Below are 17,696 nucleotides of genomic sequence, written 5' to 3'. Positions count from 1 at the left end.
CCTTGAGATTCACTCTGAATAGTGAGCACTTGCCCAGGAGTCATTGACAAAGAAAATAAATAAGTCATAGTCGAGTCTGGTGATTTTTTTTTTTTTTAAATCCCAATAATGGTTTTATTGTTTTCACTGTACTCCTTATTAAACCACAGGATAACATGTGTTCAAACCAGCATTTTCAACAGATCAGCATAATGGTCTCCCACTTTTACAGCATTATGAAATAAAATACCTTTTCAATAAAAAGCCAAACCTGTACTTTATATTCCATGATTGTCTTTAGCATTTTAGCATTAGTCCAGCCCCGCATCCTAAAAGAATAGCTTTGGTAGGTATGAAAACAAAATAACTGCACGCTGAAAACACATTTGGTCTGAACCAGAGAAACTCACATTATCAGATATGGAATGTGACAGTTCACAGTTCATTATACACAGGATAACTTTATTTTCTGACAACTTCTCTGAAAACCATCGGTTTGTAAAGCTCATCAAATACACTTACATCAAAAAAAGACATTTAGATCGTAATAAACATGCAATATGAAAAACAGACATTGATATAGCACGTTAAAATAATGTAAATATACAGCTCCCTCCCTTTAAGGCACTATAATATAAAAGATCAATAAACAGTTTAGATGGCAAACGTAAGACATAGTAAAAATTCAAGCGAGCATCATTCATGTAGCCTGAATCAAACTTTCCACTGAGTGTCAGTTTCATAGCAAAGCTTCCAGGTGAATGAAATAAATCAAAGTGCTACAAACCGTTCACTGTAAAAACCTAAATGACACTGCTTTTATCTGATCACAACGTCTGTCTTTGGCAAATCTGCTACCCTCATAGATAATAACATAAATATGTTGTTTCCAGTTGAGCAACATCGTCTTCAAACTGTACAAGTTTGCTTTCTGAGTCTTGAAAAATCCAGTTGGTAAATTCAGCTTTAGACTCCCATTCAAATGATACTGAAATAATGAATTAAGGAAAATACAGTATAATTGATTTACTCGACAGCTAATACCTATTTTCAAAGGGAAACCAGACCTTCCCCCTATAGACCAATTTCATCATCAAACTCATCTTCAAATGTGTAGCCTTTTCCTACTTCTTCCTCCTCTTCCTCCTCCTCCTCCGAATCAGTCTCTGAGTGGCCGCTGTCGACCCTCCTCCTGTCCAACGGGGTCACTCCTTCATACTCTGAGCTATGTGATGAGGCAGGACTAGGAGGCAAATCTACTTTATGATTGGTGAGCTCGGTTTCACCTCCACCTACTACGCTCTCGCTCCTCTCACTTTCGCCCCTCGTTGGACTTCGACACGCCAGCTGATCCTCATCCTGGAAGTCAAAGCCTTGACCCTCTTCCTCTTCAGACGCCTGGCGAATGATCTCCTCTCGTTTGTCGCTGAACCGCACTTTTGGTCGTAGCCCCTTTGGTTTGATCCCGTTCCCATCTGGTATTCTGCCGTCTCCCACCTCGTTTCCATCCAACCCAACCAAGTTCTTCCCATTCAGCTCGTTCTGCATGTTCAGAGACATCTCCACGGCCCCTTTTCCCTGCTTCGTTTCCACTGAGGATGTCGGGCCGCTTTTGGGACTGAACACATCCTCCTCATTCTCAAGTCCCAATCCATCCATCACGCCCAGTACATCCCCCAGCATAGAAGGGCCCAGATCCAGGTCTAGATCCAGGGTGAATGAAGATACTGACTCTGAGTGCTGAAGCTCATTGTTCTCTGGACCATCCAGAGCATCTGTGTGGAGATCACTGTGGTCGACTGGCACCTGAGCGGCCGATTCGGTCCCTGTACTCCCTGCATCAGAGTTGGGTGAACTCGGACCAAGAGTGGACAGGAAGGAGGTGTCGCCAAAAGCATCACCTCCTCTACCGATGTGCATGGTGTGGCGAAAGTCACCCAGTGGGGCTGAGATCATGGTAGGGTCCAGGCGAGGGGCCCGGGTTGATTTGTGAAGCGGCATGACTGCTAAAAGATTGAGGTAAAGGGGAGCAGAGGACAAAATAGGGAGGAAGAGGTTATATATTGAAGGCAGCACAAAGTGAATGAAGTACATATTACAAAGAAAAATGTGTGGGGAGCGAGTGAAATACTGGAACAGATTTCCAGCCTCTTGATAAGACAAGGCTGTGTAAGAACTACACCATGTTGTGCAATAATGTGGGAAACCAACGATCATTTTGGCACTGGTGCGGCTGTGAAGGCCATGCTGGGACTTGTACTTGAGACACACTCATGCAACACTAGCACATACTTTTCTCTACCCTCAGGGGTGTGTGAGTGTGTGTTTGGATAAAAACAAGACGGTAACCTTCTCAACGAAAAACTAAACCCCTAACCACCACTACTAAGTTGATGGGTATTACATTTTGATCCCAACATGGGGAAAAAAAGACAATGTAACAGTTTTGATAATAATAATTACAGTGGGTGGTAGCCTGTGTTACTCTAAACTTTACACTAAACCAACATAACAACTGTTTCTTCATCATCACTGAAAACCAGTATTTAAGAAATCACTCCTGACGTTTATGAAAGTGTGTGAGAGAGAGAGTTAGGTTTGGGAGGGGATTTGGGGCATTACAGGCCTACCCCCAACCCATCAAGACACTCAAATATCAACTAAAGACTATATCAGTTTAATTAATAACTTAAACGAGAGGCAACAAAAGCCATAAGTATTACAAACGAAGCAACGAGAGGGTCGTTCAGATAAAAGTCTGCTGATCAATTGAGCTGAGTGAGCGTCAGCAAAACATTCAAAGACTGGAAAACTTACTTCAAAGAGTGTATTCTGGTGTTTGCTGGGCTCCCTCTTCTGTATCCTGCTTTTTCATTTGGGTTCTTTTTTATTTATTTTTGTTGTTGTTCTGTTTTGTTTTTCGCTTGCCTCTGGACTTTTCCCTCGCTCTTTTTCCTCGCCGTCGTTTGTCTGTGTGAAGTTTCTCTTTTTTCCACAGGGATGGGCATGGAGCGAGGAAGTGACGCGACGCACTGATCGGGGGAGAAGAGCTGGATCAAAAGCTGCTGTCGACTTCACCAGATCGGGAAACCACATTGTTAAATATAAACGAGAGTAACAGTCAGCCACAGAGTACATTTTTTTCCATTTATACACTCTGTGTTATAATTGTGAGCTATGGGCTGAGCAACAGGATAATATCTAGGCTAGATGACTGTGTGAAGAAGGATTACGTTTAATTTCATGTTGTAAATGGAAAAATTATACAGTTCACAGTGTTAGGGAAACTACTTAAAAACTGTACTTCATACTTCACAATGAAAACTGATTAAACTAAATCTACTCTCAAAAATGTGCTTGTTAAACTAAAACTAGCTACTTAATTCATCTACATCCAAAGTATGAGACATGATCACAGTCTTAGTCTGGATTTCATAATGTTACATAACTAAACTGACACTGAGTAAAATGTGTGTTTGATTTAGGAACCAGGGCAGGTAGCCCAGGATGTGATTTAGGGAGAGGATAGGGAGCAATAGTCGTGGTGGAATCAGGAAAATGCTAAATTTCTGGGGAAATTCATAGTTTTTGATTTTGACATCAATGTGATTTTAATCAAATAGCAGATGTTTGTCATTAAATGACAACTGTGGCCAATGAGCTGTGGCATTGTCATATGAATATGTAGTTTTTAATTAGCTACCTAAACTGTATTACCCAAAGTAGTAAACTGCTGAACAGTGTACTGAGATATGAATGTAGTTAAATTATGACTACTGCAAACTGTACAAGTAACTGAACTATGTGTAGTTAACTTCTCCCCAACACTGACATGTTATCCCCAGGACTGTAGCAAATACTGATATTTCACTTTTTAAAAAGGCTAAATTCAATAATACTTTATTTCAACAGTTGGGTTATTGCAGTTTTTACAGATGTTACAAACAAAGATAAACGATGCATTTGTTGGGGACTATATTCTACAGTGGATTTGGTGCACTGGAATGAGAACGAGGTCTGTTTTTACAGCAGGAGGGTTTTTGTGGGGTTGATTTAAAATAGCCTGAAGTAGCCACGTTCATAATAATGAAGTCACCCAGACCCAACAGTTTGGCTTATTGATGTCTTTTTAATAGTTTTTGGACAATGGAGCTCTATGGGACTAAGAAACAAGCTACATCAGACTTTGGCTGCACAGAGATTACTTACAGCACCAATTTATTGTTGATTTTGGTCTTTTCAAGGGATTTGTTGACAGTAAGAAAAATATAGAATATCACAAGATAAATGGAGCCGCTCTTTCTTAGGCAAATCCTCTGAAAATCAATGACTGTTTATAAACTCAACAGAAATGCCAATTAAAATATATGTCTACGAATTTTTTCCTGCCCAGGGAAATTTCTTGGGAAGTTATGCAGTTGTAAAATAAAGTAATACTATTTTTAATTCCTGGCATGAAGCTCTAAAAAAGCTTTTCAAATTCTCCTCCACACAGGTTCTAAATTCAGGTGGAGTGTTGGCTCAAAACTATAATGGGTTTAAAAATACTGTAATCTGACTAAAGAATGTGAAAATGTGTTCATTTCTAACTGTTGAATGTTAAACTCTCCCAATACTACTAAAATCCCCAAATTTTGGTTACCACTATAACAGACAATTCCAACAGTACACTGAAATTTTGACTTTAAAGGGTTTGACTTGAAATACACTGCAATTATGTTGTCATTTAAAGAATGTAGTCGGTGAAGTCAGCCCTCATTTATTGCTCCACTTAGGGTGTCACTCTGGTGTGTAACCTCTCTTGAGTCATACATAAACCAGGAATCCAAGGACTGTCCAAAAAACACTGGACAAACTTGAATTTGCATCATCATCAGCAGGAATACACTTACAAAATATTACCATGTACACTTACTGTATTATATTAAGTAAGTTTAGACACACCTTCCCATTTCCTTAAATGAGGAAATATGTTTGACCAGTAATGTATAGAGTATATGATTGTATAGAGTAGAAATGCTTTTTAGGAATCCATCTCACTCAGCTTCCTGCCATGGGTTAAAGAAATAGAAGCATTTCCAAACACCAGGTATTCATACAATGGCGCGAGGTAGTAAGTCATTGTTTGTGAGATCTTGTCACAAATGCTCAACATATTTGTGTGATGATGTAGCCGACAAGACAACAATGGGAACAAATTATTCATTGAGCAGGACATGATATCATTCACTGTGAGAAATAGACTGGAAATTATACTAAATAGGTTACAGTATTTTTTTTCTTTATTTGCAAGCTGTGCATCCTGATATTAGACAGGGTAGCACTTACAAAAGTAAGACATTTTTATGTAGATTTAAAAGAAAGGCTTTTTGGTCTTCTTGTCAACATTATGGTGTTTACTGTATATGAAAGTATTAAGAGGCAATAATATATCAAACACCCTCAAGTCCTGAAAAAAAGACAAATAAAAGAACATATGTATTTATACATATGTTCTTTTGTGAGTGCTTTGTTTGATTTGGTACAAGAATGACACTCATTTTAGGATTCTGTTTAAAAGGACAGATAGTCAGCCCTGCTCTTCATTGCAGTGCAGCAAAATTTACGAGCCTTAGAACAGTTGCAAATATTATTTTCCCTCCACAGAGACTTCCAAAAAGACTTGAATGCCACGGACCAAGTGTGGGAGAGACTGTGCAACAGGAAATGACTCCCCTCTGTGTAAAACACGCACGCACGCACGCACGAACACACACACACACACACACACACACACACACACACACACACACACACACACACATCCTGCAGCTGCGTATGATTCACAGGAAGGTGGTGGGGAAAATGTATGCACTTTTAATGTAAGAACTACTGATCTATTGTTGAAAATCTAGCCTACAAGAAAAAAACCCATAGGATGACATTTTTGGGGGTGAAATAATAACTCTCCCAAATAGACTCTATTGTAGTGAAAGATAAATTGTTGTCATGGTGACAGCTAAAGGATTAACAAAACGAGCCAATATTTTTAATAATATTATTAACTGGGCGTGTTTGTGGATATTAGGCTGAGGTAAAGTTTTTAGCTGCGCACTTTAACAAAATAAGGAACTAATTATGTGTTAGTCATCCCCTGCGTTCAGCCTCGCAGGCACAATAGCTACCGCTGACAGTGACGTAATCCAGGCATCTGATTGGTGGAGGGGGGCGTACACTGTGCCTGAGAGGATAAACTCAGGGTAAAAGACACCACATTATAACGGCATGACGTCACTTGACTTGGCCAATTTCGCTCATCTGCCATTTTGTGTCTCCGCAACTCGGTCAGATGAAGTTGGCAGTTAACGAAGAAGGAAATGAATATGTCTGTGTTTACTTCATTTTTTTAAAAATTGACTCCGAGTATAAAATATTGCCGTGTTACTATAGAAGCGCGATTCAGCTTCCGTGTGTTGCTTTCGTTGTAATCCGACAGTTAGCCGTTGTGTCTTCACCTTGTTTATTTAGCTGTAGCAGCACGGAGCTAAAGCTAGCAGCGTTAGCTCCTTGTTAGCTTACCAGCAGCTATCCCAGCGTTAGCATTCCAACGCTAACTCTGGTGTGTGGCGAAATGGCGGCCAACACGGCCCAAGCAAACCCAACAACTAACTGGTAGGTCCCACTTTGTAGCTACGAACCCCCCCCCAAAAAAAACACACACGGTCAGCTAACATAATAAAACAGTCCTGGTGGCTGACAGCAGTCAAAAAATACTGATGTTATGTTAACTTGGCTCAAGTTGGTGACCAATGTTGTCTCATCTAACGTCGCACACAGGCCGCTGGTGTGGTTTAGATTAGTTTACCTAATATAATCATGACTCCTCAAATCCATATTGGAATAAACTAACACTGGAAACATTGGCGTTAATGTTTGATGTAATTAAATGGATGTGTAACTTGGCTAACGTTGACAAGTTAATGTTAGCACACATTATACCTGAGAGGTTTAGGTGAGGTCTCAACCTATTTGGAGTCAAGGACCTCCACATTGATACACATCAGGCCGCAGACCCGTATTTGATAAGATGTAGTTTCAGGGATCCCCATCTGATAGATTTAGTTGTTTAAGTGTCTATGCTGTAAATTGACAGATTAACAGTGAAGAGTGTGAAACATGTGAACAGAGCAATCTTATAACTTCTGGGTAAAGAAATAATATGCCCAGATCACAGGTTGAGAACCGCTAGTTTAAATAATCAGATAATGGAAAGATTAAGGCTGGCTTCTGCTCCACAGGCTAGCGTCTAATATTGGATCAGGATTGACTTCCAAACTGGTTGTGATGTCCCAAGTCCCACTCTTAGCCCCGTCCCTTTATACTTGGGGTTTCAGTGAGCACAGATAAACTTTTTACTTTCAGCAGATGAATGTGGAAACAGCTTTCAAGTGTCAAACTCTGCACAGTGAAGCTCAAACATTCAACTGCAGGAATGACAGGAAAAACAATGTTTGAGAAGAGGGGGACTTTTACTTAGAAGTATTAGCTATTAACCAGTACCTTAATCTTCTAACGATTAGTTCAGGTCTATTAAACTTACCCAGTCAATGACTTGTTAACATGATATATTTATACATTTACCCCAGGAAAAAAAAAGTTGCACCACCCAACCTCAATACTTTTAGGCCTGTTTGTGTTTACTTCCAGAAACATCCATGACTAATACTCTTTTGTTGATGGCAGGTCCTATGGTGCTACTGGAGATGGCCAGGTTCATGAAAATCCAGAATGGGAGAAGGCAAGACAAGCTTTAGCCTCCATTAACAAGAGTCAGAACGCTGCTAAGACTGCACAAGCTAATCGGACAACAGCAGAGGTCAGCTGATATCTCTTTGTGTACAGTGTGTCTTTTGATCTTTGTCAGGTCTGATTTTGAGCTTTATGGTGTGTGATCTAATCACAGAAGAAACATCAAAACGATTAACAAAAATCGAATCCAACAAATAGACAATAGTTGGATAGAGGCGAAACCTGAGGAAATGACTAGAAGGTCTTTGAAATGTTAGTCTGGAATTGCAGCGTAGATGTAAAATATCATTTTGTAAAGTCTTGCAGCATTGTGAGTTGTGTGATGATGATATCCTCTCCATACTGGATCATAAAATGACGGCTATTTCTGTTTGTGTGTCAGGCTGGTCAGTTTCAGCCGGCAGTGACTGACTCCGCTGCCATTCAGCAGCAGCAGCAGCAGCAGCAGCAGCAGCAACAACAACAACAGCAGCAACAGCAGCAGCAGCAGTACTATCAGTGGTACCAGCAAAATCCGCAGCAGTATCCTGGTTACACGTACCCCTATAACTACTACTACCCAATGGGTCCAGTAAGTAAAGAAAGGAATTTTGTCCTCATCAATATTTTATTCTTGTAACATTTGATGTAAATGTAGGTTGTTCGGCACTGTTAGCTGCAGTGTTTAAACGTCGTTATCACCAACAAGACCATCATGTTGGAGGGTTTAGAATATGGTTTTATAGTTATACAAACAGTGAATGTCACCAAAATAACTACATCGCTCTCTTCTAAATGTACAGTATGGAGCTGCTTATCCACCAAATCAGTATGGTGCACCCCCAGGGCCTTACCCAGGAGCTCCAACCTCTAATGGACAGGTATGTAATTTAAAGTTTTAGGTAAAAACCTTGTAGGTGTAATCATGATCCTAACTGTTGAATGGGGTTTGTCACTCCTTCTGGTTTTACAAAACCTGAAAATGACCTGATTCTGGAGTCAGTGGACATGATCAGTAACTGTTGACCTTTTTAGATGTCTTAACTTTTGTAATAGTATGACAGTGTCTTTGGTGTAATGCGTAACAACTTTTTTGTAGTGGGGTCTTCAAAAAATTAAGTTTTTTTGTGCTGTTAAAATAGCTTCTTTTTTTTCTTTTCACAGCCTCCTCCAGTACCTGGAATGGAAGACCAGTCCTCCAACTATCCTTCCCAACCTCAACCTCCTCCTCCTGCTACTTCCCAGCCCCCCCAGAGCCCAACCACCTCAGAGAAACCCCCTCCTCCTCCACCCCCTCCCATTCCTCCCCCACCCAACTCACAGTACCCCCCTCCTCCATCACAAAACGCTTACAACACCAACAACTCCATGCCATATCCACCTGGTGACCCCAACCAAATGCAAGTTTACAATCATTCCCAGGGAAGGTCAAACTACGGTCAGGGTTTCCAGGCTCAGAATAGCTACCAGCCTTCACAGAATACCACCCAACAACAACCGGGCCAGTATGTACCAGGACTTGGCAGAGGAGAAGCCAACAAAAACAAAAACCAAAAACAAGGACAGCAGCTCTGGCATCGCATGAAACGTAAGATTTGAACTTCTACATTTTATTAGCTAGCTGACAAATGTGTTCTCTCAGCTGAAATACGACATAGGTTTTGATATAGATGGCTTACCAATGCTTCCCATTATTGCAGTTTAGTGAGCTTATAACATGCTTGTTTCAGTCATGTTGAAAAACTATTCGACCATAAATGTAATTTCTGCTGTGTCAGGATGAGGGTTGTAGATGTAAAGCAGAAATCTGGCTTTTGTTTTAGTTGTACATTATTGTGAAATATCAGGAAAATGTTCTTCGGTTAGTTTTAATGTCTTTTTTTGTTCTTGCAGAGGCACCTGGATCCGCTTCTGTGAAGTTCAATATTTCCAAGAGGCCCTATCAGGTTCAATGCTCTGCAATGTCCAATCAGGCTTTCCCTCCAGGTGAGCAGCCCTCAGGACTGAATCCAACTCAGTCGTCTTCTGCTACTGCCAGTGCTGCATCTGGAGGTGCTCAGACACGGTAAGAACTACACTGTGCACTACTTTGTTGGTTTTTTTTTTTCTTTTTGTGGAAAATGGATTGACCTTGAATGTTTTCTGTCCAGGCCTCAGGACTGGCCCCAAGCCATGAAGGAATATGTGCAGCGCTGTTTTACAGCCTGTGAGACGGAGGAAGACAAAGATCGCACAGAGAAGGTGCTGAAGGAAGTTCTGCAGGACCGGCTGAAGGATGGCTCCGCTTACACCATTGATTGGAACCGTGAGCCATTGCCAGAGTGAGTTTATAAGTGGATTAGTGTTTGTTTGCTGTGTGTTGTATAAGCTGCTATTGACAACTGCACGTCAGCTTTGTAGATTTTAATTTGCTGTATTTAGATTTGGTTACAGTTCAGTACAGAGATGAAGCCTGGGTTTGCTTAGACCAAAACGTCATTGATTTACTTTGTTCTGAACAGTTGTGAACTCTGTAGGAAGGAACTAGACTTCTCATTGCTTGATGATGATATGCACGTTGAAACACATTAAGATTTGGGTCTTTTTTGTAGACTGAAGGTCAAGCAGTCTCGTTGGGAAGCTGTTTCATCCCAGAGGACAACAGATGGCTCAATTAGCCGTGGTGGAAGTGCAGCAGCGGCTTCACGAGGCCGAGGTGGTGGACACAGATTGGGCCACTACAGGAATATCTTTTCTCAAAGGAGTCCATCTTCTAGTTCCTCACGTTCCTCCTCCCGCTCACCATCCCCTTCCCACAGCAGACACAGGGACCGCAGCAGCCAAAGGCATAGGCGCAGGTAAGACACTATACACCCCCCACCATCCACCCCTCTCCAACCCCTCCATGTTGTTTGTTGACTGTAGACAACCAGAGTTTTTATTTTTCTAAATGTCTTGTGTCTCTGTGCTTTCAGCGATTCTGGCTCACAGTCAGACAGCAGCATCTCCAGTGACCTCAGACCTCAGCTGTCAAGACGAAATCAGAAAGGGGCACGCGGCCGGGGCAATGACAGAGATCGAGGACGTGGAGGAGGAGAGAGAGGACGAGGAAGAGGAGGAAAAGCCAACAGAGGGAGACGGTAATTATAATCATGTTCTTACTAAAATTTAGGCCTTTAAGTTTTAAAATGGCGGATTCCTCTTCACTACTTTATTCCATGGAGATAGCTTGTGAATAACTCCTTTCCTGTTCACACAGAAACATGGATGATTCCAGTTCAGCAGTCGGAAAGAAGAGGAAAGGTGGCAATGCTGGTCTGGATTTCCATGACCCCAACCGGGAAGCCAAAAAGCAGAGTAGAGCAGCTCGTTTCCACAAGCAGCTTCGCTCAGAGCCTCTTGTTCTCTCGATCAATGCTCTGGACCTGCCTGATGGGACACAGGAGGGCCTCAGCTGGGAGGACTGCCCCATTGTGGGAACATGTCAGGACATCACCAAATCCTACCTGAGGCTCACTTGTGCCCCTGACCCTTCCACTGTGCGCCCTGTGCATGTAAGTTATACTCTTTTATACTCTATGCTTGTAGATGTGTATTTGCTGCAGATTTACAGTCACAAAATAATGTGTTTTTTTCTGTGTGGGGATCAGGGAGCAGCCTCTTCACAGCCTTTCAAATCTTTCACCACAGTAAACACTAAATGTGGGTTGAAAGCTTTCTTTGATCAGTTTTTCTCTGTGCCGTAAAGAGGAAAACAGCATGAGACAAGGGAAAGAATGGGGTGTTTGTATGATAAAACATGTGATGAGTATATTTCATGTCTCACAGCACCAAGATGCAGGCCTTGATCTATTTCTCAACTTGTTTTCACTCAGGTGCTGAGAAAATCTTTGCTGGCTGTGAAAGCCCACTGGAAAAACCACCAAGACTACGCCTATGCCTGTGAACAGATGAAATCTATACGACAGGACCTCACGGTTTGTTGTCTTTCATTTAAATATAGTACTGTGTTATTATTTTTTCATTGTCTTTTTTTGTTTATGCCTCCGTGCCAGCTTGTCCAGAGGCATTATGTTAACAGGCTGGCATCTGTCAGGGAATTTTCTCAGATTTGTCACAAAGGTCCCTTTAGACTTAACAATGAACTTGCTGCCCGTTTGGTGGTCAAAGGTCACGGTGACCTCATAAAACACATTTCTGACCGCAATTCAAGAATTCATTCACTGATTATGACATTGTTTCACACAAATGTCTGATAGGAAAAAATGAAGTTATGACATTTTCTATCCCAAAGGTTAGCTTCACTGTGACCTCAATGTTTTGCAAAAACTCTTTTCTGGCAATTATACATTTATTTATTCTTTTACATGTTTACATTTGAGCATTTTCTTCTGTGTTTTTAAATTTATTTATCTTTGCCCTCATCCATGCAGGTCCAGGGAGTTCGTACTGAATTCACGGTGGAAGTGTACGAGTGTCACGCTCGCATTGCTCTGGAAAAAGTGAGTTGGCTCCTCTTCAGTAATGTTGTAGTACCTTTCAGTGATAACTGATGTTTAGATAGGAGGTAACTGTCTTGTGTTGTCTTCAGGGTGATCACGAAGAGTTCAATCAGTGCCAGACTCAGCTGAAGGCCCTGTATAAGGACAATCCCTCAGAGAACATTGGAGAGTTTACAGCATATAGATTGATGTACTACATCTTCACTAAAAACTCTGGAGGTATACTCACATCGTTTGCCCCCTATCACACATTGCTAACACATTTTGACCCTTTACATGTTTTCCTTTTGCATTTTAACGTGGCCATTTCTCTCTCCATCCAGATCTGACCACTGAGTTGGTGTACCTGACCCCTGCCCTGCGGGCGGATGTGTGTGTGGGTCATGCTCTTGCACTCCGTGCTGCCTGGGCATTAGGAAACTATCGCCGTTTCTTTAAGCTGTACCAGGAAGCCCCACGCATGGCTTCTTACCTCATTGACAAGTTTGTAGACAGGGAAAGAAAGATTGCACTTCGGGCCATTTGCAAAACGTAAGTCATGTTTTTAAAAAAAGATACAATTGCAAATGTAAGATTCAGATGATTAAGTTCTGACCTTTTTATTTCTCTTTTTCCTCTGTCCGCAGGTTTAGGCCCGACTTGCCGGTGGAGTATGTGCAGTCCAATCTGGGCTTCTCATGTTTAGACTCCTGTATGGCCTATCTTACTGGGCTAGGTGTCACATTTTACCCCTCGGACCCCACAAAGATAGACTGCAAAACCAGCTCAGCCTCTTTGGCTGCTTCCTGAGGGGGTGGAGGGTAGACATTAAAGGGAGATGCTTAGGGACCAGCACGGATCCTTGCATATTGAATGCATTGCACTTCAGACACCTCAGCCAGTTAAGATAGAGTAGTGACTAACAACCATACAAGTCCCATATAGACAGATGAATACTAGAAAGCTCATCTGCAAGACGTAGCTTTCAGATTGCAGATGTAACTTTCTGACACTCAGAGATAAGAACTGTTTTAACTTGAGGGAGAGTATGTGCACACACAGTCACACACATATTGTAGGTTAGCTTAATGCCCAAGTTATCTAGATACATTTGTCATGCAGAAAAATGGTTTTGGGATTATTATGTAATCTCAGAGTTTAGGGGCCAACAAGTCTCAGAACCAGATCAGAGAGGCGCTCACCCTCATGGTTCCTGTTCCATTACCACCGTCAGATGTCAAAGCTAACAGTGTTCTGTTATGTTTTTTCCCTCCTCAAGTCAATAGCTCCAAGACCTGAAGATTCAAGCCTTGTCAACCAAAAGAGAAACGCAAACAGCCCTTCCAAGTCTTTCATCCATCTCTCTTGTTCGAAGTCAAGTCCATGGAATCAACTTCACATTTTCTGCTTAAAGACTGAGATCACTCCATGAAAAGATGCCAGCAGATTATCTGAAAGAAGAAGCTCTGGTTTGTATGTCCTGCACGCCTTCCCTACACCCAGCTTCCTCAAAGTATCAGCAGCTGGCTGGTCATCCTCTTCATTGGCCACAACCATACAGCACATGAAAGCTACGGACTGAAATCTGAAGTTTGTTCGTGATTTTAGTTAATATTGATCCATCTTGCCACTCAGTTATGAAATGGTTGGCAAGCATTAGGAAAAAGTCCAAATCTAATGAGCATTGACTTTGTGTACGCCAAGAGATACAGGCAAGTGTTTATCATCAAGTTGATTTCCTCACATCTCCACACCCTGGAAGCTGAGCTCCATCTTAAAATCCCAGTGCAGTCACAAGCAGAGAAGGAGTCGGCTTCAGTCATCCTCAGGGAGAAGATCCTGCCAGCTCTTGGAGTCCAGCGTGTTCCTGTCAACACGGCAGAGTGCATTGCTGAAATGCATCTCATTGTCCAGGCTGACCTTCGTAAACCTCACCAGCTGTTATTCAAAAGGAACAAGGGTAGCTAAGCTGCCAGGTTGAAGTACAGCTGAAGGTGAATTCTGTGTGACGGAGCAGCGGGGGAACCTGCAGCTTCGAGAAGGAATGTCGATGTGCGGTTTGTATGCTACATCTGGCTCTGGTGTTTACAAGGCTGGTAAGAGAAAGGGACTTCTCTGGAAGGAGATTGATGACGGCACTGCAGACATGTTGCCTCATATTTCATCTGTGTTCAATGTTTTATGTCTTGTATTTTTCTGGACAGCAGTATTGGCCTTTCTCTTGACAAAAGGAAAATAATTATGGAGCTACACTTTGATTTTTATGGAAATTAACAGTTTATTAGATGGTTAAGTGTCATGACAAATTTGACGATATCCTCTGCCAAAAATGGAGTCTAAGATCTCAGCAATATTACTGCACAGATACACACTGCTGTCTGAATGTCATATGATGAAGTATTTAACTCAAAGCAAAGTTTTAAACTTATTTGGACAGTATCTTAATAAAAAGGGATGTGCAAGCTGAGTGTAGATTAGTGCTTATATGTCCATTATTCAGAAAGTTATGAAATATTTGTCAGAAATGAGCTCTGAAAATTTAAGCCTGATTCCAGTAATGAAAACATTGTTTCTTACAGTGATAGTGGAACTGAGGTGAGGTTTGCTCCTGTTGTGATTTTGTCCCATTTCAACAAGTTGGTGTTTTAGTAATTTGTTCTGGTGGTGGATGCAGTCGGGGTGATCATTTAGTCCAATTGATTAAGAAGATCTGTTAGAATACAAACATCGATTAGACAGCAGGTAAATGTCCGGAGATGTAAAGCTAACAGACCGAACCTTTCTCACTGGGATGATTTATGTGCAGTTTATCATAATTTTGCTATAATTGGGTCCTTTATATTGAACAAATGAGATGAAATTGGAACAGAAAAAAAGTCAACTATATTGTATTTCATAATCTGATTATTTTTCATTTGAACAGTGGTGATTACCCCTGTTGAAATTTGAGCCTGAGGTATTTAAGAATGGTGTACTTCTTGGATTTAGGCTCACTGTACTATCGACTTGTTAACTTGTCTACAGATGATATATTTTTTGTAAATATTGTATGATACTGCTGTGATTTCTTTTTAGTTAGTGTGTAGTGTAGGATTTTTTCTTCACACACGGGTAAGTGTGTTTTGTTTTTTTTCCCTGGGTTTGTTAGACCCACTTATGTGAATATGTAAAGTTAAACACAGACAGGTCTGGATTGGATTGGGTGCTTTGTCTTCATACTTCAGTGGAGGAGCTGGTTGCAGAGTCTCCAGTTTGTCACAGTTTAACCTAAAAATGACACCACAGGCTCAAATCTTTCCAGGATGTAACATCTGAACCCAAGTGATAAGAAAAATGTGGTTGTTAAATTTGTCCTTTTACCTGAAGAGAAACACATGTCCTGTTTAGTGCCGGGTTAACTTTCAGTCCATACCAAGCAGGATTTGATAGGGCAGTTCTGCCTTTATTGGACTTGGGTTAGTGAAGAGATGGGTATGACATTCAACAAAGGTCCCTGGCTGGGATCAAACAAGTGACGTCACAGATGTGTGGCATGTGCAGTAACCGTTCGTCTCCAATAGGCCTGTTAACATCTCCAAAAGGACAAAGCTCCGTCAGCTTGACAGAACACGCTTGTAAATCTGATTTTACTGTTTTTGCAAACTGTTGTCAATTGTTGACTGTTGATCTCAACATGTTTTCTTTCTCCCCCTCCCTTCATTTACCTTGTTCCCTGTCCTCTTCGCTATCCCCCCTACCCCCTCTCACTCCTTATAAATCTCTCTTACACGCTGCTAGACTTCTTATTCTTCAGCTGGTAGCACTGCTGCATTGCAGGAACACATGGAGTGATAAGTGGGCGAACCTCCTCAGCTGCCTCCTCCTCCTCCAGACGCCAGCCGGAGAGAGTGAATTTGTGAGCAATCCAAGTCTTGGTTTGACCCACTCAAAGAAGCCATACAGCTGATAAAATACATGGGAGCCTCACAGAATGAAATGTAAAATGTTGATCTGCTGCTAATGTAATTTGCTGCTAACCCAAATCTTTAAAGATGTTTTTTTTTCTTACATAATTCTGATTTAGCTTTAAAACAATGTTAGATTGACAAAGGACTTCGCCATGTATTGTTGTCTTCTGTTTGTCCAGATGCATTTGCATTTTTTTTTTTAAAGAATACACATACCTGTTATTTAGGGTTTTTTTTCCTTTCACCTAATTTATTGACAAATTTTGTTAGATAGATCTTCTTGAGTTGCAGTAGACCCTTGTTATAGTTTCATCCCTCAGCAGCTAACAATGTGTCTGGACATACAGAACATTTTGTTATCCTCAAAATTCACCTACATTTAGCTTTTTCTTTTTTATTTTTTCAGTGTGCAGTCTTACTCAGGCAAAGTCTCTTATTTTGAAAAGTACTGGTGTGTGCTCCCATGCTATGAATTTTCCTTCTGGTTTCTTCACGTGTGATGAGAATGACTGATGGTTTAGTGTAAACAGAGGCTTCATACACAGGGTTAAAGTGTGAGATACTTGGTAATGAAAAAAACCCAGGATGTTCGCTTTGTTCTTGTTTTTTTTCTTTTTTTGTTTTTTTCCCTCTCCTTTCTCTTTTATAGTAGAAATTTCACCCCAGACAACTAACAATACACATTTTCAGTTTGAATGTCTGTTTATTTTATTTTTTCTTCCTCTGATGCCTGAGTCATGTTTTCAGTATTTTTTGCTCCCATGTACTGTATACCTCCATCAGTCTTTGTAACTCCCCCCTTTGATATTTGACAGTGAAAGATCTCCCATGTCCCTCACTTCTGCTGTCATTTCCTGCCATTTCCCTTTTTAACTCTTCATTGGTTGAACTTCTCTTTTCTTTCTTTTCACTTTCTCTTTTCCCCCCTCTCCCTGCATGCTGTCCCCTCCTCTCTCTCCTACAACTCTCTAACCAGTAAATGTTCTCCTTTTTCCTTTCATGTTGAGTATGTTTGTGACCGTTTGCTGTGTGCAACTAGTCACTCACTAGTAAGTATTGTATTGCATCTGCAATGCTTTAATAGTTTGTTGCAGCTCACTAACAACTGCAGCTGAAGGTTTATCTGCAATGCCTCACCCTTATCCCCATTTCCCATACCTCTACAGATCTGATTCAAAACTGCCATTTTGTAAATATCGTGTACATATTACCTTTTTGAAAAAATCTAATAAAATTCAAGCATAAAGGGCATCCTCTGTTTTTTTGTTTTTTAAAATCATGTAACATAGCTGGTATATTTCTGGATATAAAGCCAAGTGACTAAAAGTAAGAAAATGAGGCCACAGAATTCAGTAGTCAAGTCTTGCATGAACAGTTTATTGAGAGATGACAGATATTTTCCAGTAAAAGGCACCTGTGACACTGATAAGACTAGAAACAAGAGAATAGTTTGGTGTCTTGAGATAATGGATCAATTTCCCTCTTAGTCTGGCATTTTCATTTCAGCCCAGGCTGGATGTGTCTGATAACGCTAAAGTAAACT

General features: G+C 41.0%; 2 protein-coding genes across 2 annotated transcripts; one reads left to right on the top strand and one right to left on the bottom strand.

The window, feature by feature from the left end:
• Positions 1-38: 38 nt before the first annotated feature.
• On the bottom strand, positions 39-2,936 carry cdc42ep5 (CDC42 effector protein (Rho GTPase binding) 5). The gene is made up of 2 exons (XM_062421860.1): positions 2,797-2,936; positions 39-1,985 (listed from the first exon to the last, which is right to left on the bottom strand). The coding sequence occupies exon 2, from the start codon at positions 1,978-1,980 to the stop codon at positions 1,054-1,056; it is 927 nt and encodes a 308-aa protein (XP_062277844.1). The 5' UTR covers positions 1,981-1,985; positions 2,797-2,936; the 3' UTR covers positions 39-1,053.
• Positions 2,937-6,294: 3,358 nt separating this feature from the next.
• Positions 6,295-17,404, top strand: leng8 (leukocyte receptor cluster (LRC) member 8). The gene is made up of 15 exons (XM_062421769.1): positions 6,295-6,630; positions 7,702-7,834; positions 8,150-8,338; positions 8,550-8,627; positions 8,911-9,334; positions 9,640-9,811; positions 9,897-10,067; positions 10,338-10,583; positions 10,701-10,865; positions 10,985-11,279; positions 11,601-11,702; positions 12,159-12,227; positions 12,317-12,446; positions 12,551-12,758; positions 12,854-17,404. Exons 1-15 carry the CDS (start codon positions 6,590-6,592, stop codon positions 13,014-13,016), a joined length of 2,586 nt encoding a protein of 861 aa, XP_062277753.1. The 5' UTR covers positions 6,295-6,589; the 3' UTR covers positions 13,017-17,404.
• Positions 17,405-17,696: the final 292 nt, after the last annotated feature.

Source organism: Scomber scombrus, chromosome 7 (genome assembly GCF_963691925.1).
Source record: "Scomber scombrus chromosome 7, fScoSco1.1, whole genome shotgun sequence".
Lineage (NCBI taxonomy): Eukaryota > Metazoa > Chordata > Actinopteri > Scombriformes > Scombridae > Scomber > Scomber scombrus.
This window is presented reverse-complemented; position numbering and strand designations above follow the sequence as displayed.

Coding starts and splice junctions, on each gene's coding strand:
- cdc42ep5 (XM_062421860.1), bottom strand. CDS start 1,980: ATGCCGCTTCACAAATCAACCCGGGCCCCTCGCCTGGACCCTACCATG.
- leng8 (XM_062421769.1), top strand. CDS start 6,590: ATGGCGGCCAACACGGCCCAAGCAAACCCAACAACTAACTG. Junction 7,835..8,149: donor CTAATCGGACAACAGCAGAG/GTCAGCTGATAT, acceptor TTTGTGTGTCAG/GCTGGTCAGTTTCAGCCGGC. Junction 10,068..10,337: donor AACCGTGAGCCATTGCCAGA/GTGAGTTTATAA, acceptor TCTTTTTTGTAG/ACTGAAGGTCAAGCAGTCTC.